The 25,530-nt window shown below is 41.5% G+C and overlaps 1 protein-coding gene across 10 annotated transcripts in view; it reads left to right on the forward strand.

The window, feature by feature from the left end:
- kmt2ca (lysine (K)-specific methyltransferase 2Ca) overlaps positions 1-25,530 on the forward strand; it is a 424,137-nt gene that overhangs the window by 42,058 nt on the left and 356,549 nt on the right. For all 10 annotated transcript variants that reach the window (XM_068008355.1, XM_068008384.1, XM_068008402.1 and 7 more), the window contains exon 2: positions 15,659-15,820. In XM_068008355.1, coding sequence (XP_067864456.1) covers positions 15,660-15,820 — 161 coding nt within the window. In that variant the 5' untranslated portion in view covers position 15,659. The remainder of the gene's footprint in view (positions 1-15,658; positions 15,821-25,530) is intronic.

The raw sequence follows: 25,530 nt of genomic DNA on the forward strand, positions 1-25,530 counted from the left end.
AAGTAGATATCAGCCATCAAGACTTGTAAGGCACCGTAGGGAATTGAAGGTAAATGAGTTATACTGGAGAATTTTTTGCCAAAAGTATTTCGGACCTTTTTTTGAAATTGACACAGAAAGGCAAGAAATAATGTAATACCGATTTTGGGAAGAGGTGTAAACCCAACTTAAAGGAGCAATAATCCAGTAATTCTGACTATAGTGGAAGGAAAAGATGTTTGCAACCATTGTTAAAAATAGAATAAATAATCTTCTGTAGGACTACAGAAGGACAGCTGGCATTGTCTTAGCAATGAAAACTCATGTTTCACTAATACATTTGCCTTTGAGGATGTCACCAAGTTTGTGGATATTTAATTTGTTTGGTACTGCACAGTGTTCCCTCCCCAACTACTACCACCACCCCACCCTTAATGATTCAACAAGCTTGTCCAGTCAGTAGCTGATGTCTGTTGAATTAACCAACCTCAGCGGGTGACAGCAAAAGTACTACAGTGCGCAGGGTTAGGTCTGGGAAAGTTAGGCAGCACTCGCATTATTCATCACTGCCCAGTGACCCCAGCTGCAAGTGTGGATTTGTGAATATCTGGTGAGGATAGAATAGAGTTTGATGCCCTGCACAGTTGAATAGTTTCCCAACAATCACCGTCCAGGCTTGCTCATGACTAATGGCCTCTTGGGTGAGGTACTAGAAGGGTGACCAGCAACCATAGAACTATACCTCAACATGGGAAAGGGGCAGTGGGGGGGGGGCATGGGCAGGCGGGACAAGAGAGGAGAGATAGAAGAGAAAGAAATTGTCCAAAAAAAGGAGAGAGGTACTGCATGAGACTCGTATCTCGTTTATATTGCGCAGAATGTGATGCTGCGTATTTAGAGGACCCTTTTACTTATTGGTGGAACTGCATGGAAGTATATGTAGGGCAGTTTAATCAACCAGAAGAAAAAAATGGGTGTGGTAGTGAAAAACATAGTGCTTTTCCCCTGCCTTGCTTCAGTTTAAGCTGCTGCTGAAACTTCCCATCTCTTCATATTAAAATCGAGGTGGGGAGGTTTTTTAAAAAAAAAATCGCACAGGTACATGTGTCAACATGCTAAGTTTACTTTCGCAGAAAAGACGGCCTGATTTCTGATAAGAGTGGTGAAAGCCATAAAACAGAATACTGACCGGTTGGTGCAGAGATGTTTTTTGCCATACCAAATTTGATTCTGAAGCTCACCATCATTTACTGCTTTTAAGAGATTATTTGTTGGATTTATAGTTACTTGTGGGTGTCAGTCCCAGATTTCTCTGCTTCTAATTTGTCATTGTAAACATACTGGTCAAAGCATGGCTGTGTGAGTGTGTTGTATAGTGAGGGAAGAAATCGCAAGCTGTTAACGAGTTGGAAGTTCTCCAGATAAAAGAATGAAATTATTTTTTTTTAAACATAGTTTTCCTCCTCCTTTCCTGAAGGTACCGACTAACACTGTGGTACAATTCCATGATACTGGCCCCCTCCAGCACTTGATGCCAGGAGACCTGATTCCTGTTACAGTAATAATTTTTTGGCTTTGTATCCACGCAAGCCAAGAACATGATTTGTGCGTATAATTTTTTTCTTCAATTTTCTGCCCCTTTCTATTGTTGGTATGGTTCCATGGTACCCAAAGCCCTTGGGTGTCTTGCTGAAATGGCAATGAATTGGGAATAGAGCCTGGGGCCTTCTGGTCTGTATAGCTTAGTGCTATACAAAGTGATGCCTTTATTCACTTGGCCATTGGGGGAGCTTAATGGCTTTTCTTTGTCTGTTTCACATAGCATGCTTACATGCGTGCTGGCACTCATTTTCAACCTTGTGGTTTAATGTTCATGTTGATGTATCTGTGCAATTCTCCTGCCATCTGTTATGATTGGATGGACATGTGCATAGACTGGAATACCACTGTGAAGTTGCATATTATTTTGATTAAAATGGAGTGCCCCAACCAAATTGGGTATCTGTGCCAAAGTTCTGTTGATATAACCAAAACTTATAGGCACCAATATAACCAGCAAGCACAGCAGTGCAAAGTAACACCACTGATGCTTCGGTTATATAGAGCCTTGGCCAGACCCAATCTGGAGTACTGCATTCATTTTTGAGCACCGCACCTCAGGAAAGATATATTGACTTTCGAAGAGGCACAAGGCAGATTCATCAGAGTTATACCAAGGCTTAAAGGGTTATGTTATGAGGACTGGTTGCATAAACTTGATTTGTATTCCCTTGAGTTTAGAAGATTGAATGAGGGGTGATCTAATCGAGGCGGAATAGGCCTGAGGGGCTGAATGACTTACTCCTGTTCCTAACTAGAATTATTTTTTTAAATATTCGTTCATGGGATCTGGGTGTCGCTAGCAAGGCCAGCATTTATTACCCATCCCTAATTGCCCTTGAGAAGGTGGTGGTGAGCCGCCGCCTTGAACCGCTGCAGTCCGTGTGGTGAAGTTTCACCCACAGTGCTGTTAGGAAGGGAGTTCCAGAATTTTGACCCAGCGATAATGGAGGAACGGCGATATATTTCCAAATTGGGATAGTGTGTGACTTGGAGGGGAATGTGCAGGTGGTATAGTTCCCATGTGCCTGCTGCCCTTGTCCTTCCAGGTGGTAGAGGTCGCGGGTGTGGGGGGTGCTGTCGAAGAAGCCGTGGCGAGTTGCTGCAGTGCATCCTGTGGATAGTTCACACTGCAGCCACAGTGCGGTGGTGGTGAAGGGAGTGAACGTTTAGGGTGGTGGATGGGGTGCCAATCAAGCGGGCTGCTTTGTCCTGGATAGTGTCGAGCTTCTTGGGTGTTGTTTGAGCTGCATTCATCCGGGCAAGTGGAGAGTATTCCATCACACTCCTGACTTGTGCCTTGCAGATGGTGGAAAGGCTTTGGGGAGTCAGGAGGTGAGTCACTCGCTGCAGAATATCCAGCCTCTGACCTGCTCTTGTAGCCACAGTATTTATGTGGCTGGTCCAGTTAAGTTTCTGGTCAATGGTGACCCCCAGGGTGGTGTTGGTGGGGGAATTCGGTGATGGTAAGACAGTTGAGTGTCAAGGGGTGGTGGTTAGACTCTCTCTTGTCGGAGATGCTCATTGCCTGGCACTTGTCTGGTGCGAATGTTACTTGCCACTTATCAGCCCGAGCCTGGATGTTGTCCAGGTCTTGCTGCATGTGGGCACGGACTGCTTCATTATCTGAGGGGTTGTGAATGGAACTGAACACTGTGCAATCATCAACGAACATCCCCATTTCTGCCCTTATGATGGAGGGAAGGTCATTGATGAAGCAGCTGAAGATGGTTGGGCCTAGGACACTGCCCTGAGAAACTCCTACAGCAATGTCCTGGGGCTGAGATGGTTGGCCTCCAACAACCACCATCAGGCACTCTACAACCCAAGTCACTCAGTAAAGCTCATTTGCTACTGCAGTGTACCATGTACAATGTATACTATGACTGTAACACATACCAGTATATTGTACCTGAAGAATAATTAGAAGTTGAAGAAAAAGTAAAATAAAATCCTCATTTTAGACTGCATTTTCTTTCAGTGCTTTGAATTCAGCCTACATAATTGCTCGATCTTCAATTGTGATCCAGAAGAGGGAACTGCAAATTGCTGACCCCCCTTGACAATATTTTACACCACTATGCTTTGCATAATGTATCCTCATGAGGGATGGTGGGGGAGAGGGAGGAAGAGCAGATGAAATCCTAAATCTTCATTTTAGCAATTCCAGTTGAAAAATATATGTTTGCATCCAGCTTCATTTTTTTTTTGAGAGTTGTCTTCCCCCATCAAATGCAGCAAAAGTAATATTACATAGCCTTTTGAAGCTCTGGTTACAAAGCATTCAGAAAATGTTCTCCCTTGTAATTTCCCATTTCCTGTCTCCATTTATTTCGTGGATGTAGACTTAATCTGATGATGGCAAATATGGAAATACACATTGTTTTAAACTCCCCTCCTAAATTTGCTGACCGTCCAAGGTTGCAGTTTCATGGGAGTTGAAACTTCAACGATCATATATGAACCTAGACTGAGTGTGTTGGTAGATTGGTTGCGGGGGGGGCGGGGTTGCGTGACCGAGCTGGATTCTGTGCTAACTCTAATTCTGTGCCCAGCGTATGTGTTGGTCCAGCTGTTGTGGCATCCCTGTTGAATTAATATTCAACCATTAGCCACTTTTATCCAGCAACAATCTTTCAGGATGACGTACAATCTTGTGCATTTTTATGTGAATAAGCCATTGTAATGTAAGGGTTATGGGAAATGGGATTTTAAAAGGCAGCTATCACCGCTGTGTTGCCTGGGCCTGGATGCTGTGAAATCCATCTGTATATTTGTGGTCATTCTCCTTTCTAATCATTGTATTTCATCCAAAAGATCAGAAGATCATTGAGTAGAATGGGCCTATATTCTCTGGAGTTTAGAAGAATGAGAGGTGATCTCTTGAAATGTATAAAATTCTTAGGGGGCTCGTCAGGGTAGATGCTGAGCGGCTGTTTCCCATGACTGGAGAATCTCAGGATAAGGGGTCAGCCATTTAGTACTGAGATGAGGAGGAATTTCTTCACGCAGAGGGTTGTAAATCTTTGGAATTCTCTACCCCAGAGGGCTGTGGATGCTCTGTCGAGTATATTCAAGATTGTGATCGATAGATTTTTGGACTCTAAGGGAATCAAGGGATATGGGGATCGGGCGGGAAAATGGAGTTGAGGTTGAAGATCAGCCATGATCTTATTGAATGGCGGAGCAGGCTCGAGGGGCCGTATGGCTTACTCCTGCTCCTGTTTCTTATGTTGTTTGAATAAACTCAAGAATCTCAGATGTAGGATGTGGGAGGAAAATATTTAAATACATCATTATTCCCTCTTACCTCTTTCTCTCCTCCTGACCTCAACATTTTCGTGAAGTACATTTCAATGATGTGGCAACTTTCCATTAACTTACCCAGCAACTGGTTTTGATGTGTGATTTCTTAATGTGAAATAAGGGAATCTGTCAAACCATAGCATCAGAAATTTGTGTTATGAAACTGGGGGTCTTAGTCTTGAAAGGGGTTTGATTTTATGGGCTCCCGTATCCCATACGATGTTGTGGGTGTGTGTGGACCCCTCAAGTATTGCACTGGATGTCAACCTAGAATTCAGAGCCGGCGCTCCACTCTCCACTTGCCGGGACAGTCTGGAGTGGGGTTCGAATCCTGCACCTTCTAACTCGGAGCCAGGACTGCCACCACAAAACCCAAGGTTTGTCCCTTGAACGAGGAAATGGAGAGGGAACATAATAAATACAGAGTGGTTACAGCATGGAAGGAGGCCATTCGGCCCATTGAGTCCGTGCTGGCTCTCTGCAAGAGAAATCCAGCTAGTCCCACTCCCCCGCCCTATCCCCGTAGCCGTGCAAATTTTTTCCCTTCAAGTACTTATCCAATTCTCTTTTGAAAGCCATGATTGAATCTGCCTCCACTGCCCCCTCAGGCAGTGCATTCCAGATCATAACCACTCACTATGTTTAAAAAAAAGTTTTTCCTCCTGTCGCCTTTGGTTCTTTTGCCAATCACCTTAAATCTATGTCCTCTGGTTCTTGACCCTTCTGCCGATGGGAACAGTTTCTCTCTATCTACTCTGTCTAGACCCTTCATGATTTTGAATACCTCTATTAAATTTCCTCTCAACCTTCTCTGCTCTAAGGAGAACAACCCCAGCTTCTCCCGTCTATCTACTTAACTGAAGTACCTCATCCCTGGAACCATTCTGGTAAATCACTTCTGCACCCTCTCTTAAAGCCTTCACATCCTTCCTAAAGTGCGGTGCCCAGAAGTAGACACAGTACTCCAGTTGTGACCTAACCAGCATTTTATAACTGTTCATCACAACTTCCTTGCCTTTGTACTCTCTGCCTCTATTTATAAAGCCCAGGATCCCGTATGCTTTTTTAACCGCTTTCTCAACCTGCCCTGCCACCTTCAACGATTTGTGTACATATACACCCAGATCCCTGTTTCTGCACCCCTTTTAGAATTGTACCCTTTAGTTTATATTGCCTCTCCTCGTTCTTCCTACCAAAATAAGAACAACATAAGAACATAAGAAATAGGAGCAGGAGTAGGCCAATCGGCCCTTCGAGTCTGCTCCGCCATTTAATAAGATCATGGCTGATCTGATCCTAACCTCAAATCTAAATTCATGTCCAATTTCCTGCCCGCTCCCCGTAACCCCTAATTCCCTTTACTTCTAGGAAACTGTATATTTCTGCTTTGAATTTATTCAATGATGTAGCTTCCACAGCTTCCTGGGGCAGCAAATTCCACAGACCTACCACCCTCTGAGTGAAGAAGTTTCTCCTCATCTCAGTTTTGAAAGAGCAGCCCCTTATTCTAAGATTATGCCCCCTCGTTCCAGTTTCACCCATCCTTGGGAACATCCTTACCGCATCCACCCGATCAAGCCCCTTCACAATCTTATATGTTTCAATAAGATCGCCTCTCATTCTTCTGAACTCCAATGAGTAGAGTCCGAATCTACTCAACCTCTCCTCATATGTCCGCCCCCTCATCCCCGGGATTAACCGAGTGAACCTTCTTTGTACTGCCTCGAGAGCAAGTATGTCTTTTCTTAAGTATGGAGACCAAAACTGTATGCAGTATTCCAGGTGCGGTCTCACCAATACCCTATATAACTGCAGCAATACCTCCCTGTTTTTATATTCTATCCCCCTGTCATCAGGGCCATCATTTAATTCAGGCCACCAGTGGGCTGAGCCTGGTTATACAGACCAGCTGTCTGTAGCAGAGGGATATCAGTACTGGCACCATTGTTCAGTAAAGCCTTGTCTACACTTTCCCAATGACACGTCTCAACTCCAATCATAGAAAAGAACCACTACCTTACCAGTGGCCATTCCCTTTCCCACACCACACATGAGGCTCAAGAGTGAGCCTGCCAATTTAATACCAGATTATGGAGAGTTTGTACCATGAACCTACACCTGTTTGCAGCTGGATTGAAACTAGCCTAACTTATTGCACTTCACACTCAAAGTCCAAGAAGACATCTCTAATCTAATCTAGCCCAGATGTTATTAGGCAGTATTCTAACCAGTTTTCTTTCTTGTATCACTCCACACTTCTCTGCGTAAAATTTCATCTGACATGTGTCCATCAGCCTGTCTATAGTCTCTTGAAGCCTATCGCTATCCTCCTCAGTGTTCACTACACTTCCAAGTTTTATGTCATCTGCAAATTTTGAAATTGTGCCCTGTACACCCAAGTCTAGGTTATTAATATATATGTCAAGAAAAGCAGTGGTCCTAGTACCGACCCCTGGGGAACACCACTGTAGATCTCCCTCCAGTCCGAAAAACAACCGTTCACCACTACTCTTTCCTGTCACTTAGCCAATTTCGTATCCATGCTGCCACTGCCCCTTTTATTCCACGGGCTTCAACTTTGATGACAAGCCTATTATGTGGCACTTTATCGAATGCCTTTTGGAAGTCCATGTATACAACATCAAACGCATCGCCCTCATCTACCCTCTCTGTTAAATCATCAAAGAACTCAATCAAGTTAGTTAAACACTATTTGCCTTTAACAAATCCATGCTGGCTTTCCTTAATTAATCCACGCTTGTCCAAGTGACTATTAATGTTGTCCCGGATTATCGTTTCTAAAAGTTTCCCCACCACCGAGGTTAAACTGACTGGCCTGTAGTTGCTGGGTTTATCCTAACGCCCTTTATATAGGTCTTAAAAGGCATAGTTGAGTTAATTCAGAACCCTACTTCCACGTATGCCAGGAAACCAGAATAAGTATAGGTTAAAACTGGACAAAGGAGAAGGACAGAAGTATGGAAAGGACTTCTTCACTCAAATAATTGGAGTGGCCTTCCAGGTAGAGTAGTGGAGGAAAAAAAACCTTAGAGACAGCTCGATGACATAATGGGAGGACTCGAAGTTCATATTCTGATGGATTGGCTAAAATGGGCCACGTGGCCTCCCTCTTTATCTATTTTATTCTCGAGTGTTTCACCATAGAGTGTGTCACATCTGAGCCCAATCCCAGTTTTGCCCTTCATCCACATACGTGTACTTAACATGAAGTTACTGGATTGTGATACGGTGGGAGAATCATGGCTGAATTTTTCCGATAAATATCAGGGGGCTAATGCCCCATCTGAAAAATGCATAATTTGTAATAGCAACTAAAAGCATTTAAGAGTTAATGATTGCATCCATTATTTTTGGCATACAAGGTTTTATGTATGTACTTGTGTATTAACCCTGTATGAGTCACCTGACACAAAATAATTTCAGGTAAGGATAATGCGGGTGAAAGCCAATCTGCTCCCACACCGTGACATTCAAGCTGCCTTCACCTTCTGTTCCAGATTCCAATTACTGCATCAGGTAACCCAGTTTGTCAGTTGGAGAAGTGTGATAATGTCTGGACTGCAGTATTTTTCCATGGATCCATCTAGTAGCTGGCCAAGAATGAGTTGAAGTTGCAAAGGGAGATTTAGTTCAAAATAATAGCCAAGACTGACTTGGCTCCACAAATGGGAGTTCAGCTGTCTGCTTAAGTTTATCAAGTCAAGTTCAGATTATATTTTTTAGAAAAAGGAAAATTTGTCACTTTTTTTTGGATCTAGTGATGGAGCACCTGGTTGAAAATTTTAACAGCAGATTGGAGCTGATAGGAATATTATTTCTCTGACAGCTTGAACGTCACAGTGTGGGAGCAGATTGGCTTTTACCCGCATTGTGTTGTCCTAACTGAGATGATTTTATGTCAGGTTACCCGTACACAGGGTTACCAAATGTCCCAGTTTTGACATCCCTGTCCTGGTGTTGTCGCAGTATTACCGAGCCACTTAGTATTTATGCAGTGTAAATTATAGCTCATTATTGTTGTGCGTATGTTCAATGTGGCACTTTAAACTTGCTGTATGATAAGTAATTCAGTATTCCTATAAAAAAAATAATGAGGATAAATTTATCAAAGCTGTGGATAGAAGTACACAAAATTGCTAATGTGGTGTAAAACCAGTATACTTGACGTTATGTCAAATTAGTTAGAAAACATTGCACAACATATAACTTCCAACTGCCTTTGTTCACATTCAGGATGTGATTGGATAATCCATTAACACTCGTATCATAGTAGGTACAGCACAGAAGGAGGCCGTTTGGCTCATCGTGCCTGTGCTGGCTCTTTGAAAGAGCTATCCAATTAGCCCCATTCCCCTGCTCTTTCCCCATAGCCCTGTATTTTTTTTCCCTTCCAAGTATTCATCCAATTCCCTTTTAAAAGTTACTATTGAATCTGCTTCCACCACCCTTTCAGGCAGTGCATTCCAGATCATTACAACTCGCTGCGTTTTTAAAAAAAATAAGTTTTCATATATTGTCTCTGGCTCTTTTGCCGATCACCTTAAACCTGTGTCTTCTGGTTACCAACCCTTCTGCCACTGGAAACTGTTGCTCCTTATTTACTCTACCAAAACCGTTCATGATTTTGAACACCTCAAATTTCCCCTTAACCTTCTCTGTTCTAAGGAGAACAACCCCAGCTTCTCCAATCTCTCCACATAATGAAAGTCCCTCATCCCTGGTACCATTCTAATAAATCTCTTCTGCACCCCCTCTAAATTGTCTAGGGTCACAAGAAGAATGACCATTTGGACAAGGTGTTGCAGGGCAGCTGTTGGGGGCCAGCATGTTAGAAGATTGTCATCATTGGAGACCAAACTGATTGTTTCACTTGAACCTTTACTTATAGGACACACATTTTAATCTGTAGTTTGAAGCAGTTAGTTACATTTAGTTGTTAAAAAGCCGAGTGAGATTGTTGAAGGCCAAATAAAAGAAATTGTGCTAAGGACAGCTATGTTTTGAATTTTAGCTGTAGGTGGTTACAATTGTAACTTGGGTTGGATGAGCATTATTAAAGTTCGCTATTCTTAATTGTTATATGTGCACCGTTTCCTGCAATCCTTTATCTTCGTTGTGAGCCTGTTTACATCCCAATCGAATTTTGGACTGGTTACTTTATTTTTTGGGTAAATATGAGCTCTTTATTATTTGGGACTACTCTCTGTTCTCATTAAGACCTACTTACAACCAACTTGCAGACTGCTGTTTTAATGACTGACCAGTGTAACACCTGTGTTGTGGTTGCCACACTTCCTAAAGCAAGATGTTTTAATTACAAATATGTAAACTGGTATCCATAGTGTGCACATCTTTCAAAATCCATACACCAAATTGAATTTAAAAAAAACATTCATCTCTTTAATTTGTAAGAATGCTAGATCATTGAAAAATGTGATTATTCCCTTGAGTGCTTGGACACGTGTTTGGTCACTACAGGTACTGATTCTATAGCCAAACCAAACCCTGGCTGCAACCAAAGTGGTACCTCTTCTGAAGCCAAAAGCAGCTGACTATTTAGCCACTTTTGAGCCAATTCCATTTGCTGTTTGGCTCCAAAAGTATTTTTCTGTGGGTGGGCTGGCCTTTCATTGCAGCAGTGCAAGCCAAGTATTTGACTGATGCCTTGTCAGTTGAGACTGTAGATCTTGCTGCCAATCAGATTGCACCGGAACTGCTTAATTTGGCCCAACCGCTGGGCCATTTGCACAGGTTTGCTGAGTGGTTGCAGCTCCAAACTGTTGTGGGGTTTGGCTTCAGAGATTGCATTTGACTGACTCGGGGCGAATTCTTGTGTTTGGTTTGTGGAGCTGGCAAATGCCTCCTTTGCCAAGTTAGAGTTTGCCCCTTGATGGCATTAGTTTGCCATGTTTGGAGTCCGAGCTTTACAGGAGTTGAAATCCCATTGCAATGACAGCTTTTACGATATGAAAGTAGATACAACTTTAGATAAATAGAAAGTGCTGGAAATTCTCAGCAGGTCAGGCAGCATCTGTGGAGAGAGAGAGTTTACGTTTCAGGTCGATGATGAAAGGTCATTGACCGGAAATGTTAACTGTTTTTCTCTCCACAGATGTTGCCTGACCTGCTGAGTATTTCTAGCATTTTCTGTTTTTATTTCAGATTTCCAGCATCTGAATATTTTGTATTTGTTTTAGGTAAACTGATCCAAGTTATGCACTCAAGCACTTCACTTTCTTTGTACTGAATGCTTAATCCAGGGATAAAATGTTAACCAATTGTTTTTGAATGATTGATTTATTTTTACATGCTCCATCCACTCCAGTGTTGGCAGGAAATTTGAGATGTCTGATCTTGTGTATAATTGTTTTGTTTAGATTGATCTCCAAGTTCTGAACCATCCCATTGCTACTGAATTCTCTGTCCAACTTCACTCATCATTCTCTGTTAGAATCCATTCAATATGGTTTATATTCGCTCCACAGCACTGAGCCTGCCCTGGTCAGTCATTGTTTGATTGTGGTGCATTATTCCCTCTTGACTTCGACAACTTTTGACATTATTGTGCTCCTCCATCTCTCTTCTGTAATCCATATCTGTGCCAAAGCACTTTCATCGTTCCGGTAATACCTGTCCCAATGTAACCAGTATATCTTCCTGCAGTGGTTTCTCCTCCAGATCTTTGTATGTTCACCTTGCACGTTGCATCCTTGGGTCCCTCCTATTCCTTATCGATATGTTGCTCCCCTCGGTGATGACATCTGCAAACACAGGGTCAGATTTCATATGTATGCCAATGATACCTACCTTTATCTCTGCACTACCACCATTGCTTCCACAGCTGTTACTGTGCAGTTGGACTGGCTGTATGACATCAAGTTGTGGATGAGCCAGGACTTCTTGTAACTCAACATTGGTGAGACCAAAGCCATCCTGTTCAGCCTCTGCCATAGATCTTTATCCTATTCCTCTTACCTGATGCCTACTCAAACTCAGCGCAGCTGTACGCAATCTGGGTATCCTGCTCAAACCTGAGCTGAGCTTCAAACTCCACATCCAGTCCATCACTAAGGCTGCCTACTTTCACCTCCAAAACATCACCAATCTCTAACACACCGCACTGCAGCTGAAACCCTCATCCACAACTTTTATTATATCTAGACGCAACTTTCCAATGTGCTGCTTACTTGCCTCTACCGATCCGCCTCAAATATACTCCAACTCATTCAGAACTGCATCTCCTACATCCAATTCCACACAAAATTCTACTCTTCTATCGCCTGATCCATGCTGAACTCCACTGTCTCCCCATCTCTTAGCTCATTGATTTTAACATCTTTGTTTTTGTCCTCAAACCCCTCCATGGCCATGGCCTTGCCCTTCCTAAAGTTATTGGGGGTCAAAAGAAAAATCCTCCAATGGCTGGAGTCATATCTGACACAAAGGAAGGTGGTTATGGTTGTTGGAGGCCAGTAATCATCGCCCCAGGATATCACTGCAGGAGTTTCTCAGGGAAACATACTTGGCCCAACATCTTTCAGCTGTTTCATTGCTATTCTTCCATCGGTCACAAGGTCAAAAACGGGACTGTTCATTGATGATTCCACAGTGTTCAACTCGATTCGCAACTTGCCCAATAATGAAACAGTCCATGCCAGCCAGCAGCAGAACCTGAATAACATCCATGCATGGGCTGACAAGTGGCAGGTAGCATTCGTGCCATTTAAGTGCCGGGTAATGACCATCTCAAATAAGAGAGAGACATGCCATCTCCCCATGACCTTCAACGGCACCACCATTAACATCTTGGGAGTCACCATTGACTGGAAGTTGAACTGGATCAGTTGTATCAACACCTTGGCTACAAGAACAGGGCAAAGACTGGATATTATTTGACAAGTGGCTCATCTCCTGACTCCTCTAAGCCTTTCCATCATCCACAGGGCTCTAGTCAACAGTGTGATAGAATACTCACCACTTGCCTGGATGGGCGCAGTTGCAACAAAACTCAATAAGCTCGACGACACCATCCAGGACAGAGCAATTTTCTTGATTTGTGCCCCTGTCACTGTTCTTGATATGTATCCCCTCCATCATTAGCATACCGTGGCTGCAGTATGTATGATCTAAAGGGTGCACTGCAGCAACTCGCCATTGAGAAGGCCAAGTAGCATCACATTACCGACATGTTCCCCTCCAAGCTAAACACCATCCTGATTGGGACATATATTGCTGTTCCTTCATCAGCGCTGAATCAATATCCTAGAATTCCCTTTGTGGGAGCACCATTAGCTTAAGGGCTAAAGCAGTGCATCTCATTGCACCGTAAAAATCTCTTTAAAACCTACCTCTTAAATTGCATTCAGCCACCTCCTTGAATCCCTTGTCCTCCAATATGATGCTCAATTATGAAATTACTTGAGCTGCTTTGCTGTGGTAAATGCTCCAAATAATTGCTGAATTTTTAGAAATCCCAATCCAAGCATACGTTTCTTGAACCACTTATGCATTGATTAAGATTTGACAGTGAAGTTATCTGTATTTGATTCTGGTGACATAATGTAGTATAAAATGTATTTTACATGTACATATTTAAATTGCCACCAAATTGTCAGTCCGCCTAACTTTTACTTTATTGCATCTCTATGCTGAAGTCTGATGGTTGTAGTGATGTATCCGAAGAATTACAGAGAATGTACAGCACAGAAACAGGCCATTTGGCCAAACAGGTCCATGCAGGTGTTTATACTCCACGTGAGCGTCCGCCCACCCTTCATCTAACCCTATCAACATATCCTTCTATTCCCTTCTCACTCGTGCTTATCTAGCTTCCTCTTAAATGCATCTATGCTAGTCGCCTCAACTACTCCTTGTGGTAGCGAGTTCCACTCTCTGGGTAAAGAAGTTTCTCCTGAATTCCCTGTTAGATTTGTTAGTCTTATATTTATGGCCCCCTACTTCTGGTCTTCCCCGCAAGTGGAAACATCTTCTCTACGTCTACCCTTAAAAACCTCTATCAGGTCACCACTCAGTCTTCTCCAGAGTAAAGAACCCCAGCCTATTCAATCTTCCCTGATAGATATAACCCCTCATTTCCGATATCATCCTAGTAAATCTTTTTTGCACCTCCTCCAGTGCCTCTATATCCTTTTATAGTGTGGAAACCAGAACTGCTTGCAGTACTCCTAAGTGTGGTCTAACCAAGGTTCTATACAAGTTTAACATAACTTCTCTGCTTTTCAATTCTATACCTGTAGAAATGAATCCCACTGCTTGGTTTGCTTTTTTTTTATGGCCTTATTAACCTGTGTCACTACTTTTAGTGATTTGTGTACCTGTACCTCCAAATCCGTCTGCTCCTCTACCTCATTTAGACTCTTATTTTCCAAGGAGTAGGTGGCCTCCATATTTTTGCTACCAAAATGTACCACCTCACCTATATTGAAATTCATTTGCCAATTACATGCCCATTCTTCAAGTTTATTAACCGCTTGCTGTATTTTGTCACAGTCCTCCTCAGTATTAAAATAGACTTTTTCTATCCAATGAAACTAATCCTGACTAGCATTCATCCTTTCTTGGTTGAAATTTTTTTCCCCATTTTGTGAAAAATCTTCTTAAGATGCATACGCTTATAGCACAACTTTCTTCCATCTTGGTCTGTTGATCATTGTTGATAATTCCACTGTCTGAGCTGTAAAATACTCATTTGGTATTTGGAAATTGATTCGTACTTGCGATTCCTGGCACAATTTGTTCCTGTTTTCAACCGTTTTTGTAAGAAGAGGTGGGAGATGAGGTCAGACTCTTGACCTCGCGCGCCCCCCCCCCCCCCCGCCTTCCCGACAGGCAGATAAGTGAAATTCCAGGATTAGCCACCCCAGGCTGCACTTGGGTACTCACTTGTTTTTAGTAAAATTCCAGCTAAGCTAACAGGAATCTGTCTTGAGACCATCAAGGTATCCAGTTGATTTTTGGTCTGGTTCACATGAAATCGTTGACTCTCTCAAGACAGCCAATTTCAGATGTGCTGTTTCCTGCTGTACAATTCAATTTGCTGCTTTCCCCATTTATCATAGTTAGTCGATGGCGCTCAGTCATCTTCCTAGAATATTTGGTAAGCAAGCTTTAATGACTGATATTGCAGTAGCCACTGACCCATGACATTAATCGGTGATGTGGTCACTTTAAATGTCCTGTTATATCCTCCAGGTATGAAACAAAACTAAATGTATTGTGCAGTGGTGCTTTGATTTTAAAAAGCCTTCTTTGCTACCCCAGTACTTTTGTAAATCATCCTGTGACTATTCTTTTTGGTCTCTGTTTTGTTCTAAGTTTGTTTCGAGCAAAGCTGTTTTGTCAGATTGGTTTGCCAGCAGGCACCTGATGTTAGGAGAAATGGATCTTCAATTGATAAGAAAGACAATACATTACTGGGATTGACGGCCAAAACGGTGAGATGAATAAAAGCCTTTCAATGATGTTGGTGCAGTACCCAATTTCTGGAGTGAAACAATAGACCCCTTTATATTTTAAAGAAAAGTCTCTGATAGCAGTTAGTGGCGCAATCAGTTACCGCCACAAGACAGCACGGAACAGATATAGCTTTTTTTTATTTATCAGGTTGAGGACTAAAATTCCCAATGAAACATCTAAGCCTGTGATTGTGGTTTACCTGTCAGATTTGCTGTTGGGATTCGTGGAGTTTCTGTCATTCTCCTGTAATGACTAACTTTTATTTTTTCACTCTTAGAATGTCATCAGAGGACAAAAGTGTGGAGCCTTCTGACCTAGGACCGCCACCTCTTTCTGCCGCCATTGCGGCTGCTCCTGTTGGTAGCCCCATAAATAACGACAAACGGCCACGGGGCCGACCTCGCAAAGATGGCACAACTCCTCTACAGAAGAAAAAGAAGTAAGTGCAGTTTGGAAATCTGCAAAGTAACTTGCACTATTTGAGTTAAGACTTGCAATAAACGTCTACTGTGATGTTGAGGATTCTACAAATTGCTGCAACTGATATTTTGGGATCTGCTTTTTGCTCTTAATCTACTTTTGCTCTTAATCTAATTCACCTGTATCGTGGCCCATCATTTTTTAAAAAGCTTTCTTTTTTTTTATTTGTTCATGGGATGTGGGCGTCACTGGCAAGGCCAGCATTTATTGCCCATCCCTAATTGCCCTTCAGAAGGTGGTGGTGAGCCGCCTTCTCGAACCGCTGCAGTCCGTGTGGTGAAGGTTCTCCTACAGTGCTGTTAGGAAGGGAGTTCCAGGATTTTGACCCAGCGACGATGAAGGAACGGCGATATATTTCCAAATCGGGATGGTGTGTGACTTGGAGGGGAACGTGCAGGTGGTGTTGTTCCCATGTGCCTGCTGCCCTTGTCCTTCTAGGTGGTAGAGGTCGTGGGTTTGGGAGGTGATGTTGACGAAGCCTTGGCGAGTTGCTGCAGTGCATCTTGTGGATGGTACACAGTGCAGCCACTGCGCCGGTGGTGGAGGGAGTGAATGTTTAGGGTGGTGGATGGGGTGCCAATCAAGCGGGCTGCTTTGTCCTGGATGGTGTCGAGCTTCTTGAGTGTTGTTGGAGCTGCACTCATCCAGGCAAGTGGAAAGTATTCGATCACACTCCTGACTTGTGCTTTCTGCTCATTAGCTCAGCCGTACTGGTTCATGGAAGGTGGTGGCTTGGCAGAACAACAAATCCCAATTGGTTGGGTGGGTATGTGTCTTTATAGCTCCCTCCATTTCATTATCATTCTTGGAAATAGCCCTGGATACCTTTCTGCCTTGTGGCCACTGCAAAACTTTTGCTCCCTGAAGCACTTTAACAGTTTGTATAGTTTTGAGCCCTGTGTTGTGCAGGCCTAGATACAGTTACATATGGCACACTTCTAATTACTTTGTTTGGTGGGTACGGTGGAGGAAAGTCTTTTCTTCATCGCCATCGCCATCGCCATCGCCAAAGCCAGTGACAGATGTGTAACCATTAATGCTCTCTCCACATACAACCAAATTGTACAGCTGGGTGTTTTGTAACATTTGAAGTAGATGTTGTATGAAAAATTCCAAAACTGCCATTATATTTTAGGGAAATTCTTGCTAAAAAAGTTACATTCTGACTGCATATAAATTTTACACACCTACCATAGCACTTGACTCATATCTTGGTGACAATTATGAATTTGATTCCTTTCTCCTCTTCTTTCCTGAATGTGATTTGCTCTGGGGTACAGTGCCACCTATTTTTATCAGCCTCCTTCACATAAGTGAGCCTAGATGGTGAATATTGGTTTGCTATCCCACAATGATGGTTGGTGGGAGGCATCTGTGCGTGGCTTTCAACAGGGTAACTGGCAATCTGAATCAGAAGACCTGGATAATTTTATTTCCTTTTCTCTCTCTTCCTCTCTCCGCTTCAATATCCCAGGGATTGTAGCACTGTGGATGAGATGAACTAACTCACCACAGCCAGGATCAAACCTGGAATGTTCCTGGTTAGTATGGTTTAGCGCCACACTTATGGTGCAATACCCATGGAGTCTTTGATGGAACTCTGTTTGATGACACTATAAATTCTCTGTCATCATTTACTTGACCCATCAAATTGCTTAAACAGTTGACATGGTTTTGCTTTTGAAAGACTTTAGAAAAGAACTTTGCAGTGACTTTCCCGTTACCATGACTTTTGCGCAGGCCATCCTATTTGCAATACTTTTTGTGATTTAACAAAATGTTCTGTTAAAACTCTCATGTCTGTAGCTCATTTATTTTTCTAATTCAGAATTTGGATCATATCACCTATATTGAAGTGACATTGATGAAGCAACCAACATTATTCCTACAGATTGTGAAAGGAGAATATAAAAAATGCACTTGCTGAGCCCAACTACTGTAAAATGAGGGTTGTAAAATCAGTATTGGTATCCTGTTGCTGTTAGTTTTTATGTGCTTGCATAGTTGGTTATCATTGGTTAGATGCACTTGTGCCAGTTGAATCTGCAAGTATAGTTGCGTGCCTGTAGATATCTAGCGGTGTATTTTCCACCATTTGATTGATTTTAGTGTGAAAGTTCCTGAGCATAAAAGAGTACTTGGGTCTACTCTTCAGTAACAAAACAAGGACATTTATATCGTTGGTGTGCAACGGTGTCTGCTCTCATTATGCTTGCATGGTACCAGAAGTTAATGCATTCAAGCAAGAACTGCAAATAGTGCGTGTGGCTATGTCCCAATGGCAGCCTAGTTTCCAGATTGAAGACCCTTTTTTGACCACCTACTATAAATATGAAGCCATTGTGAATTCCCATCCAGTAAAGAATGAGAGTGTAAGTTTATTCATGTGAAACCAGCAAGAAGACTCTGAAATAGATGCCAGTTTCACACTGGCATCTTTGTGGTGTAATTCTCATAGTGGTGCCTCTCCAGCATTACACTTTCTGTACAGCCAACTCCTGATAATTCAGAGTTGCTTCAAAAAATGATTTGAAGTAAGTGACATGGGAAGCTGGTGCTTAAAAAAAATATTGATTTATCAGATAACTTGATTCAAGTGACTTTGAATTAAGAGGAGACTATTTTTCCAACCAGGATACTCGGTAGCTGCACTAGAGAGGCCTCTTTGTGGATCGTGGATCTTTGATCTTTCACACTTGTGGTTGGCTTTCCTTTTGAGGAGAACTGGTGTGTTCTAAATGTGTAAATAGTACAAACATTATCTAGACTGCAGGAAGTAATTGAAAGGTCCAATTATTGGTCTGCTGTGCTGGCAGTCTGCTCAGTTTCCTACTGAAATGATCTCTGGGAGTAGCTGTTCCTAGATTTTTGGGATCTTAAATGTTGCAGAAGTATTTCTTGTAGCTTATGCTGTTGATGCGGGGTATGAATCCAGTAGCAGCAACTTGAGGTTACAAATATAGTGGAAGATGTGTTGGGCATCATTGGGAAAAGACACAATATTTCAGTGATCTGATAGAAGCCTGATTTTGAAAAAAAAATTTAGATGATTTTTTTTGCTCATCAGGTTTAGGATATTGCTGGGCAAAGCAAAATTTGCTCACTTTTTAAATTTGTCTACCTCTGCCTGTGCTCCGATTGGGCATAGCACATTTTTAGTACAGAGCAAAGCCCCCTTTGCTCCAGCAATGTGCTTTAATGCCAGACTTGGAGAACTTTCTTCAGTTCTGCTGTGACATTTCCATAACCCACATCAGCTGTCCTAGTAGCCTCTGTTAGTGTGACTGCCAAGATTAAACCAAATTATGAGTAGATTTGTGTTGGTGGGTATAAATCCACTGGAACTAAGTTGATATTTCCCAAACTTGTTTCTCTTAGGATTTGCACAGCTGTCGTAAGTGAGGAGACCTTCATCTGTTTGGGCTGCATTCAAATTTCGGTCCTGGAGGTGAAGCCATGGTGTTTGCATCCATTGCACTATCTAGTGCTCTGTTGATACCCTGTGCTTAGTGAAATTTATATTACACTAAGTGCAGATTGTTCCCTGTGATAAATTCTAAAACGAATGACTGAAGACTTTAATACTTAGTTTGAGAAAACACTTGTTCATTGGGAGGGGTCATGAGCATTTGTATTTTGATGGATTGATCCTATTGCACTAGATAGGGAGGTTGTTGCTATTGGAGGGTAAGGTCATGATGATATCAAGAAATTATACTGAATCTTATGTTTTGGAAGATCAGATGAGCTGAAAAGCTTTGGCTGTAACATAAGAAGTCAAGGATAAGACAAGCCATTTAGCCTGTCAATTCATTCCACTGATACTCCAACTCTCCCAATCTAGCATCCAACTATCTTTTCAATATCTTAATTGTTGTAACTACTATCCTGCCTGGCATATTATTTCAAATATTTGTCAGTTTTTAAGTTAAGACGTTCTCCCTATTTATCTGCTTGATTTTAAATTTACTTTTTCTAATTTAAATTTATGACCTTTCCTGTCATTCTTTGAAGTGATATTGTTTTACTTTGTCTCATTTAATATTTTATATGATTTGATCAGGTCTCCCTTTAACCTTCTTATTTCTTTACTGGATTTTGATCATAGCTCACCTCTATGTTTGGGATCAGCCTGGTTGCTGTTTTCTGCATCCTTTCCAATGCACGTATGTACTTTTTGTAGCATGGCATCCAAAAATAAAGATGGTACTCCTAATTGTCACCTGACCAGTTGAAGCTGTAGGATTATTTCAGTGGACTTGTATTCTACTGTTCTGTCCTAGCATTTTATTTGTTTTTTTTAAAAATTACTTTGCGTTGTCTAGACGTTGAAGTCTACTATGACTCTGTACTACTTTGGTTCCATTGATTGTGAAAGATAGTCTTGGCTCTATTCCTGTGGTTCTGCTGGTCATTAAAGGTCCCATGGTATTTTTCAAACAAGAGCATGGAGCTTTCCTTCCTCGAACACCACCAAGCAAAACAGATTAACTGGCCGTTCATCTCATTGTTATTTGTGGGACATCGCTGTGTGCAAAATGGCTGCTGCATTTACTTACCCCAAGGTGACCACACATCAAAGTAATTCGTTGTGTATGAAGCACTTTGGGACGCCCTGAAAGATGTGATATAGTGCTCCATGCATAAATACAAGTTCACGCTTTGTGTAATACTTCACATTTATCACTGTTTGGCATTAGGTTGCCCAATTGCATAACCAATCTAAAACCTTGTGCACATTTTGTTGCCACATCCCCTGTACCGCCGTCTCTATTTTAGTGTTGCAAGGAAATTCTGACAAACTTAGATTTGGTTCCAGAATCCTGGTCTTTTGTGGATCTCTCTCTCTCTCTCTCTCTCTCTCTCTCTCTCTCTCTCTCTCTCTCTCTCTCTCTCTCTCTCTCTCTCTCTCTCTTTCCCCCCCCCCCCCCCCATATGTACTTCGACATTACAACACTCCTGATTTCCTTTTTCCGTGTAGCTTCTTATCCAGTTGGATTTGGGTATCTTTTAGTTTCAGTTTGAAGATTTTCACATGTAACTTTGTTGGAAGCTTTCTGAAAGTTCTGGCAAGTTGTACCATAGGGAGTTCTTCTATGTACTTTATCTGTAACATCTTCAAAGAAATTTAGGCAGTTTTTCAGGCATTATCGTCCCTTCTATATTCTTTCAGGCTGTTTCTTGTCACGTTAGAATAGATGCTGTTATTTTACTTGTTACAGCTGCCTTTTGTAGATAAGTATTCTATGTTTGCCTGTCTCAGTACCATGAAATATGACCAGTGCTCAATGAGGCTTAATTAAAAAGGGGTGCGAAAAGATCATAAGACCCAACCTATCCATTAAATGGTGCTATCTCAACCATTTTCCTCCTCAAACCCTAGTAATAGTAACTCCATTGTGCCAACAAAGTCCCACCATGGTCTCCATCAGCATGCTATGATATATGCCATCTGGCCTAGGGGTTTTATTAGTCTTAAGCCCCTTTTAATTTCTCAAATACTTCTACAGTGCTGATTTCAGAAGCCTAAAAGTTCTTTCTATAACCATATTTGAATGTTGCACTAATTGATGTAGTATTTGCATGGTCCGATAAAATAAATGGGTGTAAGAACATTTTGGAGAGGAAACCAAGAGCACAGGAGATGGTATCATGAGAGAAAAGCTTAAATTATTTAGTTTTTATGCTTGTGATTGTGACTTAGTGTTATGAGGCGTCTGGGACAATGGGTTTGATTGCTGTTCTTTCATATCTGGGGTGTGGGTTTGAAACCAGCTCCAGACTATGTATGTTTCCACAGTCTCAACCCGATTCAAATTGGCAGAAGTCCAGACTTCTAATTGGAACCGAATTGGCAGTTTCATTGAAAATAGATAGTCACACTAGTGCAGTAGGGTTGAGTTTGAGGTAAGCTGCATTTCTGGGGCAAAGTAGAAGCAGTTTTATCCTATATCTAGCTTGACCTGGCCTAACCTGATTTGCTTGATGCTGAAAATGGAGTTGAAATTTCGAAAATGTTATACTTGTCTGGAATGCCAGTGAGTGGCACCACAAATGATGGGATGTGGTTTTGAACCATAAGCTTCCACTGAACATGCTGTTTTGAGTCCTAGGTACTCCGAATATAGAAATGTGAGGTGGTGCATTTTGGTCGGAAGAATAAGCAGGCCACATAACCCTTGGAAACTAAGAGTCTAAATGAGGTAGATGAGCAGAGGGATCTAAGGGTACAGATACACAAATCACTAAAAGTAGCGATGCAGGTTAGTAAGGCCATTAAAAACAAACCAAGCACTGGGATTCATTTCTAGAGGAATAGAATTGAAAAGCAGAGAAGTTATGCTAAACTTGTATTGAATCTTGGTTAGACCACACTTGGAGTACTGTGCACAGTTCTGTTCTCCATATTATATAAAAGATATAGAAGCACTGGAGAAGGTGCAAAAAAGATTTACAAGGATGATACCAGAACTGAGCGGTTATATCTATTAGGAAAGATTGAATAGGCTGGGGCTCCTTTCTGTAGATAAGAGAAGGCTGAGGGATGACCTGATTGAGGTCTTTAAGATTATGAAAAGGTTTGATAAGGTAGATGTAGAAAAGGTGTTTCCACTGGTGGAGGACTCCAAAACTAGGGGCCATAAATATAAGACAGTCGCTAATATAACCAATAGGGAATTCAGGAGAAACTTCTTTATCCAGAGAGTGGTTAGAATGTGGAACTTGATACCACAAGGAGTAGTTGAGGCAAATAGCTTTGATGCATTTAAGGGGAAGCTAGATAAACATACGAGGCAGAAAATAATAGGTTATGCTGATGGGATTAGATGAAGAGGATGGGAGGTGGCTCATGTGGAGCATAAACATCAGCATGGACCAGTTGGACGGAATGGCCTGTTTCCATGCTGCACATTCTATGTGGGTATGTGTATTGGAAGAATTTTCCAGTTAAGGCATTTCCAACCATGTAGCATTTACTCTTGTTTATAGATATGCTTAAGACTTGTATTTTTGCAGCATTATTTGATATTTCAATACCTCCTAATTTGGTGGTGTATAATTGCTGAATGTTTTATCATTTGGATTCCGAATCACTCTGAATGGCGTTATCAGCTGGCAGTATGTACCAGAAAATGAATTACCAAATCTTGAAAATGATGTATAGTCACTCAATGATTGCATCATGTCATTGATCCCTACTGTTTGCCCCATTGATCAACATACCTGACAGTTGAGTTGGAGTTGAATTCTTGGTCCAGAAACTCAGTCTGTCGTTATACTCAATTTGCAACTAATGAATGTTGCATGTCAATGGAATTATGATTTTTAAAAAAAATGCATGCTTTATGAAGGGAGGCTTCTTTCAGCTGTGAGTGTTTGGTGATGAAAATAGCGCTGATGGAAGGCTTTCCTCAAAATTTAGCAGTTTCTTCATTGCTGGAAGCTCCATATTAGCAAGTAATCAGTTTTTTTTCTCCCCTCCTTTACTTGAGCTTAGATAAGCATCCCAAAGTAGGCAATGGGTTAAGTTTCGATTTACTCTGAGTCACTGTTGCCAAATGTCAGTTTTTGAATCCAGATCTTAAACCTAATCCATGCCAGGATTTTTGCTCAGCCATTTGGGTCGGCACTATTTTTGCCAGCAGTGTGTTTTTTTTTCTCTCCCTTTCCTTTGAGTAGGATCATGAGGATAAGTTCTAGTGCACTGGCTGGGGGTGGGGTATAGATGACTAAGATTGTAGATTTTTTTTTGTTGCAAAGTTATTTTGTCAGTGCAAGTTGCTGTGTACTCACTACACATTTTGTTGTGTTTTATGTCTTTTTGGAGGATGTTTTCATCTGATCTGGAAGTTTAAAATGGTTGCTGAAAGCAGTTGTTTTTGTACCAGAAGGAAACAGTCAATTGTTTTTCGATATATTGACTACATCAGGAAGTGGTTACTGAATTATATTTCAATATTGTGATCATGACTTGTAGATGTAGGTGGTTTCATTTTGAATTCTAGATTTTGGCGAAAATGAATCTGTCTGCGCGTACAGCAGCGCAATACATCTTAAAGAAAATCTGTGAAATGTGTCTATAGCGATGAAAGGAGGCGTTTCACAGAATGGGTAGAATAAACAGTGAATTCTTCTGATTCTTGGCCCAGTCTGTTTGCCCATGTGACCTCCAGACCAGGGTGTGCACCCTGCCTCCTATGTATTGTTTACTTGATGATGGGTGGTGACTGTTGCTTTTACGCTCCATATATCTGTAATCTATTGAAGTATAGTTGTAGCGATTGCTCTTGTAGCTGTGATTCTGCCTCAAGGTTAAAGTAAAATGATTTGTAGAAAGTCACTGCTGCATTACAGCTTTCTTTTTTAAAAAAAAACTTGATTGTAGTGTAGGAGTAATATTTTAATATCTGGAAAACTCTTTGACACTTCAAAATATTGAACTTGCTGTGTAGTCAGAATTAATACGTTAGTTCATTAATTTTCAAAAACTTTATTTTACAAAGACTCTCATCACTTCTTTGATAGTAGTGTGCAGATTATAGTGAAGCCACCAGGTATCTGGTTAGATGTGAAAACATGACTGACCTAATCGCACATCTGACTTGTGATAAGCCAGTTGTGCTGTGGAGAATGTATTCAAATAAAAATTGAGATGATGAGCTTCTCCGATGGCTCAGCTTGTTTACGACGTCAGCAGCTGAGCCATGTAGACCAAGTATGTGATTGGTTTAATCCTAAGGCTGTTTAGCTCAATGATGGCCAACCTCTTGCAAAGGAGTGCCACATTGTGAAACTAGAATGTGCAGGCGTGCCACTTGCAATATTGTCATTGAATAATACTGATTTTTTAAAAAACTTGGCAATCTTAGCTGAATAAAACAAATAATAATGTCAACAATTGTTATAGGGCCATTTATAGGCCTAATTATGTAATGGTCACTAGGCCTACAAATTAAACATGGCAATCTTAGACACTTAATGTGGCTTCTGAACCTGCTGATGATGGTGATATTTGGATTCAATTTTGAACATGCCAGCTGCAGAAGATTATTGAGGTGGTCATCTGTCAGTCTGGAGCAGTAGCTATTTTTGATGAAACTCATGGTAGAAAAAGTCTGCTCACAAATGTAGGTTGAGGCAAATCCTACATATATAATGCAGAGCAAATTCATGCAAACCAGGAAAGTTGTCTGTGGAACTAACTTCCAAGGCAATTTCAAGTCTTGGTGTATCGCACAATTCTTTCTATCTCAATATCTGAGAGGGTGAATGGGTTGGTGGAGTGTATCACTTTTTTTTTATCGTCACTGAAATTTTGAAACCGTAATTCAAATGAATCCGCTAGCGAAGAAACAGTGTTCTTATATCTCTCAAAATTAATGTGGAAATCGTCGTCAGCGTTCTCAGAGTTTAGCTTCAGCAGACGTTTGAAATTATCAAGATTTTTTTCAACCGAAAGAACTGAAACCGAAAGTTTCAGTTTTGCCTTGAATGTTGACACAGAATTAAAGTGTGTTGGGAAAAGGCAGCCCTTCCCCTGCAAACTTTCGTTGGTTGTCAAGGCGTTCGATAATATCAGAGAGAGGCAAAGTCACTGAGCCTGTCTTTATCTTCAAGTAAACTGCACTCCTCAACAAGTTCGCCCTTTTCTATTAAAAACATTAACAC

The sequence above is a fragment of the Heptranchias perlo genome, chromosome 2 (genome assembly GCF_035084215.1).
Source record: "Heptranchias perlo isolate sHepPer1 chromosome 2, sHepPer1.hap1, whole genome shotgun sequence".
NCBI classification, from domain to species: domain Eukaryota; kingdom Metazoa; phylum Chordata; class Chondrichthyes; order Hexanchiformes; family Hexanchidae; genus Heptranchias; species Heptranchias perlo.